Source organism: Erpetoichthys calabaricus, chromosome 1, assembly GCF_900747795.2.
Source record: "Erpetoichthys calabaricus chromosome 1, fErpCal1.3, whole genome shotgun sequence".
Lineage (NCBI taxonomy): Eukaryota > Metazoa > Chordata > Cladistia > Polypteriformes > Polypteridae > Erpetoichthys > Erpetoichthys calabaricus.
This window is the reverse complement of record NC_041394.2, coordinates 294274581-294286492: the sequence shown is the minus strand read 5'-3', so window position 1 is coordinate 294286492 and position 11912 is coordinate 294274581. Positions and strand designations below refer to the sequence as shown.

Here is an 11912-nt window from a genome sequence, read left to right as displayed (position 1 = left end):
TACAACGCCATGTGGCATTCGTGCCACGTTTCTTTAACAGCAGCACGGAACTGGGTGATGCATTACCAAAGGCGTGTAGACATGCAAAGTCAAAGAACAAAACCAAATGCCCCAGACCATGAAGACTGGGATTTCAGGGTAGATCAAGAATTCTTCCAAAATTTGACAAAATAGCAGCATCCCACTTTGTAAGTTGGGTAGACACCTAATTAAAAATAACCCACTGATAGGAGTTCTACAAAAGGGGCTACCATCAAATACAGAGGCGAGGGCCGTGAGTAATTTTAGAGTTGAGTTTTGGGGGTTTAGTTCTTCTCAGTCACCTATTGAAACATAAGAATGTTCATATATTTTGATCTCTTACTTTAATGCATATTGAATAGGCTTTGCCAACAACATGTGCAATATAAAACAAAATATGCTAAACGTAAATTGTATGTTTTTGGTTTAAAGTGTAGTGAAGACTTCAAAAGGCAGTTTCTTTAAAAGGCTACACCACAGCCTAGTCAACTTTACTTTGTCAGCGCCACACTGGAACATCAAAACACTGCAAAGAACATAAAGCACTTTTCAGAATGTCACTCCATTTCAAGTGCACACTGTTAAAAGTTCTGACGTGAAGTGTATGAATTCATCAGCTTAAATCAACCACAATTATTCATGCTTATGAACAATCTCTCAGTTAATGAACTGCATAACCATCAGGAATGGCAAGAATCTCTACAGTGGATCTTTGCCCAGTCACCACTATTTCAATTCAAGAGTTTTATCTACATGAAGTTGGTAATATCTTAATGATCTGTACTGGATTTCTACTATTCTGACAGCAGCTGTACACTACTGTTCGCAAAGACCCTTTAATTTTACAAAAGTAACTTAGGCCGTGCCCCTTCATTAATATAATTCATGCCACCATTTAATTTTGCAGGAATGTGGAACAGTTTTATAACATGTTCAGCTGGTTACACCCACTTTAAAATACCAGAAAAAAATGAAGGTGTACTTTTGATTTTTTACTCCCAGTATTTACTACATTTGGCCCCTTATTTATCAATTCACCATTTCCATTACTGTCAGTAGTACTTAAAGCCTTTGCACATAACAGTGGGTACAAGGCAGCAGGCAGCCAGCCATGAATGACTTGTTAGGTTTGTATGTGAGCTTAGCCTGAGATGTACTAACTGTTTACACACAAATTTGCAAGTTAACTCAATGTACACAACTTTACGATGTGCAAGGAAAGCAGTGTACCCAGTCCAAGTCCACATGGAGATCTGTAAGAGCATGCAGACTCTGCACAAACAACACTCTTGGCAATGTGATAGAGTGGCATTAAGTGTTTTGCTACCATGGCTATTTTCTATTCTGAAAAATGTATTAAAACTTTTAAAAGGCATTAAATGTTACAAATCACTGGTACAACTATGGTGTGCCCACTTAAGTATTCACAATTCTAGCTCAATACTGTGTCATTCCTCTGTAAACTCAACGTAGTTAATTTTTTAGCCCCTCTTAAACATCTGAAAGGACTAATGCTTACAAGTTTATAAATCATCTACTTACCATTTTAAAGGGAATTTTATTAAAGCACAGAACAGGTATGGTACTTAAAAGTGATGTTGGATTTGTCAGCCAGCAATAAAAGAAATAAATAAATACAACAAAGAAAACTGGGCTTAAGAAGTCTTCCCCAAATACATCAATAACTAACAGCACTGAAAAATTCCTAATACCATTTTCACTTCTCAGAGATCAATAAGGAAACACATAAAATTCCGCTTATCCGCCTAGTCATATCGTCAACAGCTTTGATTGATTGACCAGACCGTCTTCTAATTTAGCCCCTACTCTTCTGTCAGGCCCAACCTGCTGGTCAGCAAGTATTCTGTAGGAAAGACCTCATTTAAAAAAAAAAAAAAGTTACTACTAAAAATATAATTACTCCAAAACACAAACACATGTGAGATTGAGCAAAAAGCTAAAAACTGAAATTCCAATACTGTACTTGCTCCTTGTGGATTGGGATTCTTGGAGAAGACTGTATGTTGTAATAATAAATCATCTCTACAACAACGAAAGTACTTGGTTAAGTATAAAGGTACCAGACCTCTGAGAATGCTGTGCTGGTGCTTCTCTCTGGGGATACAAATGTCACTATTGAAATTATTTAATGGCAAAAAACTTTTTTTTTAAAAAAGATTTTTTTAGAAAAAGGGATTGGGAAATTTTATTAGGTTAAGAAAACTCCCCTAAAATCATCCACAACACACTGCTTCCAGCGCATCACATATGTAAACACTGCCCCTCCTAAATGCACCATTTAAAAGTCTGCAGCGTGACGTCAAAGGTTTTCTTTAATCCCAGCAGTCCACTTTCTCTAAAAATTGTTACCCTAATCTAGTTAGCATGATGCTACTTCCCCTCAGACCTTCTCTAGGACCTGCTCAAATTTCAATGCTAGAATGTCAACTGCAGATTTCATTTTGTCCATTGTGTCCCTAAGGGAAGCAAGCTCCTTGCCATTGGTTTCAATCTTTACCGAGTAAGCCACTAAACTGTCCACAGCAGTTCTCAGTATCTGGAGGTCATTCTTTGTTTGGCCGATTGAAGACTTCAATTCACTTAAATCGGCCTCCTTTGAATTGCTCCCTTCTTCTGGCAAATTCCTTCCAATTATGCCCTCCACTTTAACTAGTCTGTCCTCATGATTCTTGATTTGCTGTTTATGCTCATCATTTAAAGATGAAATCTCATTAACGGGGTCAGTTGACGTCACAGCACTTCGCAGGCTGGCCATGTCTTTCTTCAACTCTTCAAGATCCCTGCTGATAACCTCTTGTGCCTCGGTGTCAGATTTTTTTAGGTTCTCTACATCTCTGGCCAAAGATGCCAAGTTGCTGTCATGGCCATCATATTTTGAAAGAATGGATTCTATTTTTTCCAAATGCTCACCATGTGAAACTTGGAGACCTTCAAGGGTGTCCTCGACTCCTTTCAGTCTGGACTCGCTCCCTTCAATATTTGCAGCATGGACTGGATTTTCAAGTATCATATTCTCATATTTGCCCAAACCAGATGTGACCTGCTCCAGATCCTTTTGATTTTTCTGAACTGCTTCAGAAAGAGACTGGACAGAGGCTTGAACATCTGCTAAAGCCTGTTTTAGGCTGTTTGCAGTTCCCTGCACCATCCCCTTCAGTTCTTCAAACTCCTGGACTGTGGACACGACCTCCACATTTCTAGTCTGAACCTCGGACTGCAGAGAGCTTATCTGGTTTGTGAAGGACTGGCTCATCTCTTCTTGCACTTTTACCGTATTGTGCAAATCTGCCACTGTTGTGGTGATCTGCTGCAGCTCATACTTGAGAAGGCTTAGATCCTCCACTGCATCAATCTTCATCTTGATGTTTTGCAGCTCTCTTTGTGTTGCCCCCTGCACTTCAGTGAAGAGAGAGACATTATCGTTAATTGACTTTGTTAGTTCAGTCAACCTCTCTTCCAATGTTTGTTCTAGGGAAGAAAAGTCTTTTTTACGCCCTTCTTTTACATCTTGAATGCCATCAGACAAGTCTTGGAGGATTTCTTTTTGTAACTTTTCTAGGACTTCTTCAATACGCATTGTCTCAGTCTCACCCTTCCGGACAGCTTTGCTGATAACATCTAGTTCTTTCTTGGTGTCCTTTAAAGATGAATCAATGGTCCCCACAGTTATCTTCACTGAGTCCACCTACAATAACAAACATGGAAAATTTGAATATACATGAACATTGTAAATGGAAGACTAAGTGAATGAAACTACAGTAGACTTAAAACCAAAAAACACAATATAGTAAAGATATGCACAAAAAGAAAAAGGTGTAATTAATATCCTCTACTTGTTAGATTACACCATAATAATAATTCCTGAAAAATAATTAAATTTTACTGATTAAAACATTGAATAGTCAGGTCTATATTGCATATTTGAAATTACAGTCGTGATTATTTGTGTACGAAGTACACTTATAACAGGTACAAATAATGTGTGCAAAACTAACTACGCACAACTCCAAGCATCAAGTGGATGTCAATAATTAACAGCAAATCAAAAAAAGAGCTCAAGATGTAAGAACTTAAGTATTGACATCATTAAATGACAGTGTGAGAAAGAAGAATGGGAAGATGGGGCTACAGACTAAGTGGCTGAACTCTGTTACACTTGTACTAAGGTGTTTTGCTATTAGAACATTTTAAGCCGATCATTGACTTATCATGGCCCTTTATTTCCAGGCACTGTGCAAGCAGCAGCATATTACAGGATCTCCATTTTTTCTTTCCTTAAAGAGACTCAGTAAAATGCCAAATTTCCCCCTGGGGACAAATACAAATTCTTTCTATCTATGTTGCACTGTTATTCTGAATATATTTCAGCCACTATAATCTCAATTTCAATTCATTAATTAAAATTACAATAAAAAAGCAATCTAATGCAGCAACACAAGCTGCACCCATTACCAGCCAATAATGTTCCTTTATTTTAGGTAGCACTGAAAGCACATTTCTGAACAACAAAGTACTACCAAGTCAGGCCTGAGTCCAGGATTGTCAAGGGCTTCCCAGTTTATTTTTAGGTGCATTCTTAATAAAATGAAAAAGCACCTGCTGTAGTAGCCATGCCTGTCTATGTGTCTGGCATGAAACAACTTGGCCCCCAGTAGATTGGTTTAATTGTAATATGGTACACTTATTTCTTAAGGAAATTTTCCAGAAAAGTTTAATTTTAGTGGTGTTTTCTTGAATAGAGCCCACTGTACACACTTTGGAAAGTTTAAAAACTTGCATCTTAAAAGCATTACTAAATTTTCAGACAAGTGTGTTAAAACATTGTGTGACCTCACTGACCGATTAATTTACTTGTTCAAATCTGCATTGACAAAGATTATTTCATCTTTTGTACTTTCTTCTTTTACATGTCAAAAAGAGCTCCAGATGGCAAATGCCCACAGACTTGTCCTGGCTTCAATAGATTTTAACTCTTCTTTAAAAAAATATGGACTATAATTAGGCATTGACCTTCAATAACCAACAACCAACAGTAAGACATCCGTCAATGCAGAAACCAAGGCTCCCTCTGCCTACGATTTCTTGTGGTTGAACAGTGACTAGTACTGCTGCTTTAGAGTTCTAGGGACCGGAACCCAAATTCTTGTCTAGTGTTTTGTTCATTTGAAAACTTACTTTTCTTTTTTCTCTCTTTTTCATTTCACATCCAAATGATGAGCAATTTTAGGTTAATTGGCAACTCTAGCTTGGCCTAAGGCTAGGGTGGATGTGTATGTGTGTTCACTTTTGAGTATGCCACGTGATAAATGGACACTCTATCCAGGGTTGGCTCCTGTCTTGTGTCAAATACACTCGGGAAAGGCAACGGCACCTGCAACCCTGAACTAGATAACTAAATTAGAAAATGGATGAAAAGAAAATTACAAATTTAGCTAATACTTTTTTTGATAAATCAATTGAAAAGTGAATAAATATGGAAGCACTCCTCTAAGAGTACAAGCAGACTTAGAAAATCCCCATCTCTGGGGCATTAAAAACCACACCATAAAAATACCTGGGACTTTAAAACATTCATCTTCAAACTTTACATGCCACCTTTCAGAAGTTAAATACATGCAGTCTGGTGACAAGTCCCCAGATCCTCTTCCACTCTGCTGTCAAACTAGGAACAGCACTTCAATGACAAGAGAGAAGTCTTGCAGTTGTACACCTCCTTCACTTGTACAGGTTTGTGCATGATGAACAATGTCAGCCCTTACTGTATATACTTTGTATTCACCACACCCATATTACCCCCATTAGTGTCATCATACCCATTCCAAATTTCAAAGACAATCACAAATGTCTCACAATTTGCAAGCTCAATATTGAATTGAAAATGTGTTACCATTCAGTGCTGTGCGACTCCAACCAGCCTCTGCATTTACATTTATTTTCTTAGCAGATAACAGCAAGGGATTTTTCTTGTATTTACATATCACTTCTATGAATAGCACTATCATCTGTTTTGATGGATACCTTCAACTGTCAGGAATAAAATGAACACATTTCTGTACAATTAGAAAGGGCAGTATTTTCCTTTTCAATTGTGAGCTGTCTGGAAGAATCAAATTATGCCATGACTCCATTTTCCCTATCAATAGGGAGATCAGGCCTAGTGTTAGATGTAACAAATTTCACATATGATAATATATTCCAGCTTTTCTACATTTTGGAGATTCTCATTGTACTGGGGTAGAACTAAGAAGGCTAAAATGAAACCTAGCTATGCTGAGAACCAAAGAGTGTGAAACTTATGTTACTTATTTAAAACCAGTGCCATGACCTGATGAATGTATTAAAATGTAAAAAATAATGGTTGTGAAAAACTCTCTTATTGGGTTCATTACTAGTATCAAGTATTTGAGAATGTACGTATAACCCAAGTGTTCCGGATGCTATAACAATAGTTTGGCTGCAGTAAAAACTGTACTTGCTGTGATTCTCTGGGAGTACTTTTTTCTCAGAAAGTTAAATACAAGCGGATTATTTGTTAAAACTATTAAGGATAACAGAACCAGCGCCAAAAATCTGGGTGAGGTTCACATATAAAACATGGTTTTTATAGGTCATCTACTTTTGTAAAGCCAAGCGGAAAATTTGGAAAATGTAAAAGGGTTAAGTTTTTTTTAAACTTGCAATTACAGGTAAAATACAGTATTAGCGTCAAGCATGAAAAACAAGCCCTAAAAGAAGTGAATAATGGGTGAGAATTCAGTATTTAAAGACTGAAACAGGGGAGGCATGGGTATCATGACCCAAGATTAAGCACTGGTCGTCTTTGCTTGCTCTCCTGTAAATGTTTCTCTGTAAAAGTACATTCACACCTAGGACTGACAGAAGCCAGCAATTACACCCTGCTTATAGGGCATAAGAAGCAAGTGAACCTTATAGGATATACATCCTTGAAAAAGCAAGTGGATGACAGAATGTGAGAGACAGACAGACACAGACAGACAGTTGAGTTTGGTTAGGAAGAAAGTTGGTTGTGTTTAAATGAAAAAGCTGCTTTCACTACTTTAAAGTTCATATACAAAGAATACCACTCAGAAAAGTTTTATAAAATTGACTGTTTACATGCTGTAATATGCCTCACTAGCCAATATTTTGCCATTGTGACTTATGGTAGACAAATTTTATTTGTGTGGTGTTATTAGGTGCATGCAGAAAACCGAAAATTTACAACAAAAAATTAAAAGCAGAAACAGTATAAATAAGCCAATAATTCAAAAGAATTGCAGATAAAAATATAGTTTTCAGCAAAAACCAAGAGCCATGAACTAAACCACTGGTTACTGGCTAGAACACACATATGGTGAACCATCAGAAGAGACCAGAAGATTCACTGATCTGCCATGCACCGGCCTCCACACACCTGCGCTTTAACTTTTTTCACTTGATATCACAAATATCAGAGCACTACTTGGAATTTGTCATAAACTTTTAACTGAGAGGGAAATGAAAACCTTAAACCATTCACAAACAAGCAAATAAATAAGCAGGAAAACTAGACTGAATGGCAAGATGGTTCTTTCAACAAGAAGGCACTGCCTTTTAGAAGATTCTAACTGTACCTATAGTGTTGCTTAAGAAAAATGTTAAGAATGAGTGAAATATAAAAAAGGAATTAAGAACATATTGATTTATACACATACTTTAAATAATGGTGTTGGGCTGATGTTGCCTTTTAGTAAAATACATGCTGCATTGCGAAGAACTAAATTGCCCCCTTTTGGTCAGACCATGATGTGCCACTACGCTCCACTTTGCAAAGTGGAAACAGCGGACTGCCAGTATGCAATGGCATTACCCTGGACAATTTAAATGCTTACATAGTTCAGTAAAGGGGTCCCGCAGAGACAGAACATATAATTCACAATATTATTTCCTTGTACCTGCTCTTTTCTGTACAATGATTAAAACATTCAGTTCATTACACTGGCCACGTAAATGTGCGGTTTATAAATGACAATGCTTTATGTCTGAGGTTAAATTAAACCATGGCTTGGCGTATATTGCTTTTGATCTAAACCCTTCAAATTTTGCAACAGTATAAGATTACTGACAAAGTGTTAAATTCAAGTCTGGCTGATGCTACCATTTTTACAGGGTCTGCTATAGGATGAACTAATATTTATACCTAAAATTCACCTGTTTCATTTCAAAACAATAGTTTCCTCTAAAATTATGTTTTGCAGTGACTATCAAGTAAAGCCAAGTCACTGGGAAACACAAGAATTGATCTACTGCAGGAATGTTTAACGTATGTGCAATTGTATGTAGCATGTTCAAGAGTAAGGAGCTCCAGTGAACTAATAATAGTAGTCCATGGTGGAAGAAAAACACACACACACACACAAATATTGTATACAGAAATGCACTCATTTACTTACACAGAACTCCTGAGTACTTCTGATACATCCTGCACAATTGTTTAGCTAGAGATTAAAATGATCACTATTATAAGTATTCTATAAATTCCTCTGGTTTTATATGCACTTATCTATTCCATGAGAAAAATTAAATGACCTGCAAAATGTAAGCCTTAAGTGGTACTAGTAATATCTGTGCACAATACAGTGAAATTATTATTTGCATGTCCGACTATCATCACCCCTCTCTGGCACTATGATAAATGCACATCATTACTTTAATTAAAAAATTAGCGTACAAAGTAGTACTTCTTACCCATTTATATGATCACATTGCCTGAAGCCTTGTGGGGAAAAAACCCTATCTATATTTATGGCAGTTGCATTTATCAATCAGACACCATTACACTTTAACAGACCTTATTCCAAGATGTTTCTCGGACATGCTATGCATCTGCATACATCCTCAACCAAAACTTTCTGAAAAAGACCAGTTTCTCTCTGGACAATAGAATTATTTATTTAGTTGGTATACAGTAATCCCTCGCTATATTGCGCTTCGCCTTTCGTGGCTTCACTCCATCGCGGATTTTATATGTAAGCATATTTAAATATATATCGCGGATTTTTGCGGACAATGGGTCTTTTAATTTCTGGTACATGCTTCCTCAGTTGGTTTGCCCAGTTGATTTCATACAAGGGACGCTATTGGCAGATGGCTGAGAAGCTACCCAACTTACTTTTCTCTCTCTCTTGCGCTGACTTTCTCTGATCCTGACGTAGGGGGGTTGAGCAGGGGGGCTGTTCGCACACCTAGACGATACGGACGCTCGTCTAAAAATGCTGAAAGATTATCTTCACGTTGCTACCTTCTGTGCAGCTGCTTCCTGAAGCGACATGCTGCACGGTGCATCGCATACTTAAAAGCCAAACAGCCCTATTGATTTGTTTGCTTTTCTCAATCTCTCTGACATGCTCTGCTCCTGACGTGCACTCCTTTGAAGAGGAAGATATGTTTGCATTCTTTTAATTGTGAGATGGAACTGTCATCTCTGTCTTGTCATGGAGCACAGTTTAAACTTTTGAAAAAGAGACAAATGTTTGTTTGCAGTGTTTGAATAATGTTCCTGTCTCTCTACAACCTCCTGTGTTTCTGCGCAAATCTGTGACCCAAGCATGACAATATAAAAATAACCATATAAACATATGGTTTCTACTTCGTGGATTTTCTTATTTCGCGGGTGGCTCTGGAACGCCCGCGATGGAGGAGGGATTACTGTATACATATACTCTTATGAATATCATTAGTAGTGTTGAGTACACAAAGGGAAAAACAGGAGTCTGTAAATAATACTTAAAAACTGATAAGGCTGAGTGATATTCAGGAAGTATTTTAGAGTATGACTTAACCAGGCATGTAAACATAAATACCTCTACTAATTGTTTTTCCTTGATAAGCAAACTGAAGCAGTGAGTATTTATTTGACAGTTTTCGTCAATCTTAAAATGCCTCCTCCCCAGGTACAGAAAGTCGTCATTCATACCTTCTTATCTTTGGTTAAAACATAAAAAAACAAATGAGGAGAGTTGATTCAGTGAGTAAAACTTGTTTGGCAAGCTAAATTGCTTTCGCTTCATCTCATTCAGCAGGTATCACAGCTGTTGTGGTATGCTGGCTGCTACATTAAATCACAGTCTTGGTTACTCAAATATTCCGCATCAAGATACTTACCATTAAAAGAACTAAAGATCTTTTTTTGATTGTACAATAATGTTCCTACACAATTATACTTATTAGGCCATTACCACATTTAAAAATCTCTACAGTTTTACAACGGAAGTTATTCACACAAGACAGTGGTGAAGTTGGGACTAGGAACCAGACCAGTTTAGCTACTAGGTCACACTTCACTATTTTCTTGAGAGGGCAAACTCATGATATACAGAGCACTGCTTGATATAGCAGTCAAATGGCAATTAGGCAATCATGTTTCTTTGTCTTTTCAGGGACCTGTTTTAAAGTGATCCACATACTTTATGACATCACTTTTATCAATTACAATTTTACAGTAAGTACATGGAAGGAAACAACTGTGGACAAAACAGTTCCATCTCAGGGTACAGTTACTCATATTGTGACGATTCCGAGTTGGCCTAGCATACAGGTTTTGGCGACAGAGGAGAAAGCGGAAATTCAAATGAACACCAGGAGAACATGCTAGTGCCAAAACATTACACAGTTGGGGGAGGTGGGGGGTCCTACTCCCTGGGGCTGCAAGAGAGCCACTCAAACAGCCACTATGCCAATCCTGTACTTCTTTGATTTCATTCAGTTCTTTTCCCTTCACTATGGTGCAACTTAGACTGTCGCACAAATTGTTAAGTGGCAATCCGGGATTTAACGAAAACGGCTCTGTTGTCTACAGTTCAATTTACACAAATGACTTATGGTGATCTTCACCTTTAATAGAACTTTCAATGAGGAAACGCACATTTTTCCCATAATTTCACAATCAACCTATTAAAGTGTTAGAATAAAGAATGAATGGGCATGTGAGGAAGAGTGAGGCTGGCAGCCTAACACTGCCACACTACTGTATCTCTAGACAGGCTGGCAGCTCACACACACACACACACACTTCATTCACTTCGTGGCGTTCGTCCGCGTTTTGTCTCTTCTCCTTACCTGCTGAAGGACATTCTGCGCTTTCTGGAGTGCCTCTTGACTCCGCTGCTCGCTTGCTTCATTCAAGGCGCTGATCCGGTTTATTTGCTCGGTAACTTGGAGAAGGTAGAAGCCAGTGAATCCCAAGGCGAACATGAGGGACAGGTAGAGCAGGACGCTCAAAAGTTTGCCCCAAATCCCCGGCCCGGGGGATGCGCCACCTTTACTTCCCTTGGAGTTCTTCTTTGCCACGTCATCAAATGATGTATGGCTCGTTTTCTCTTGAACGTTGTGTTTATTTCTTTGTTTCACTGACGACATGCTGGCAGAATTAACGTAACGAATCAAATAAGAAGGCACACGGGCGATAACTGACTAAGCACGAAGTACTGGTAAGAGCTGCTTTTCGGAATCTGCTCCTGCTAGCTACGTGTGTGCGTAAAGGGGGCGGCTCGCACCAAGACAGCTGGGAAAAACGCTTCAGGACAGCCGAACTTTTTCTTTGCAAGTGGAAAGCTGAAGTTCCGCTAGCGAGGACGACGTTCACGACGCATGTGCGCTTGCGCGCGCGCAGCTTAAACTCGCACTGAGCCGCTCGCATGGTTAGCCGCTGAGCTCGGGATGTCGCGTCACGAATTTCGAAAGGTTGGTGTGGTGTGGTGTGGTAAGGTTTGGTTTAAGCTCAGAGGCATTTTGGAAGATGAGATAAATCGGAGAGTGGATGCGTGGCTTTTGGACAATGGGAAAATTGCGAAAACGTTTACACTTCACGTTAAATGCGCAATAACGAAGGT

General features: G+C 38.4%; 1 protein-coding gene across 1 annotated transcript; it reads right to left on the bottom strand.

Annotated features, from left to right (window-relative positions):
• Window positions 1-2199: 2199 nt before the first annotated feature.
• Window positions 2200-11687, bottom strand: LOC114663103 (cytoskeleton-associated protein 4-like). The gene is made up of 2 exons (XM_028816865.2): window positions 11140-11687; window positions 2200-3727 (listed from the first exon to the last, which is right to left on the bottom strand). The coding sequence occupies exons 1-2, from the start codon at window positions 11437-11439 to the stop codon at window positions 2423-2425; spliced, it is 1605 nt and encodes a 534-aa protein (XP_028672698.1). The 5' UTR covers window positions 11440-11687; the 3' UTR covers window positions 2200-2422.
• Window positions 11688-11912: the final 225 nt, after the last annotated feature.

What these genes read in the sequence shown, in the direction of transcription:
- LOC114663103 (XM_028816865.2), bottom strand. Translation starts at nt 11,439, where the DNA reads ATGTCGTCAGTGAAACAAAGAAATAAACACAACGTTCAAGAGAAAACG. An exon ending in CGCAGAATGTCCTTCAGCAG is followed by an intron (nt 3,728 to 11,139) that starts GTAAGGAGAAGA and finishes TTGTTATTGTAG; the next exon opens with GTGGACTCAGTGAAGATAAC.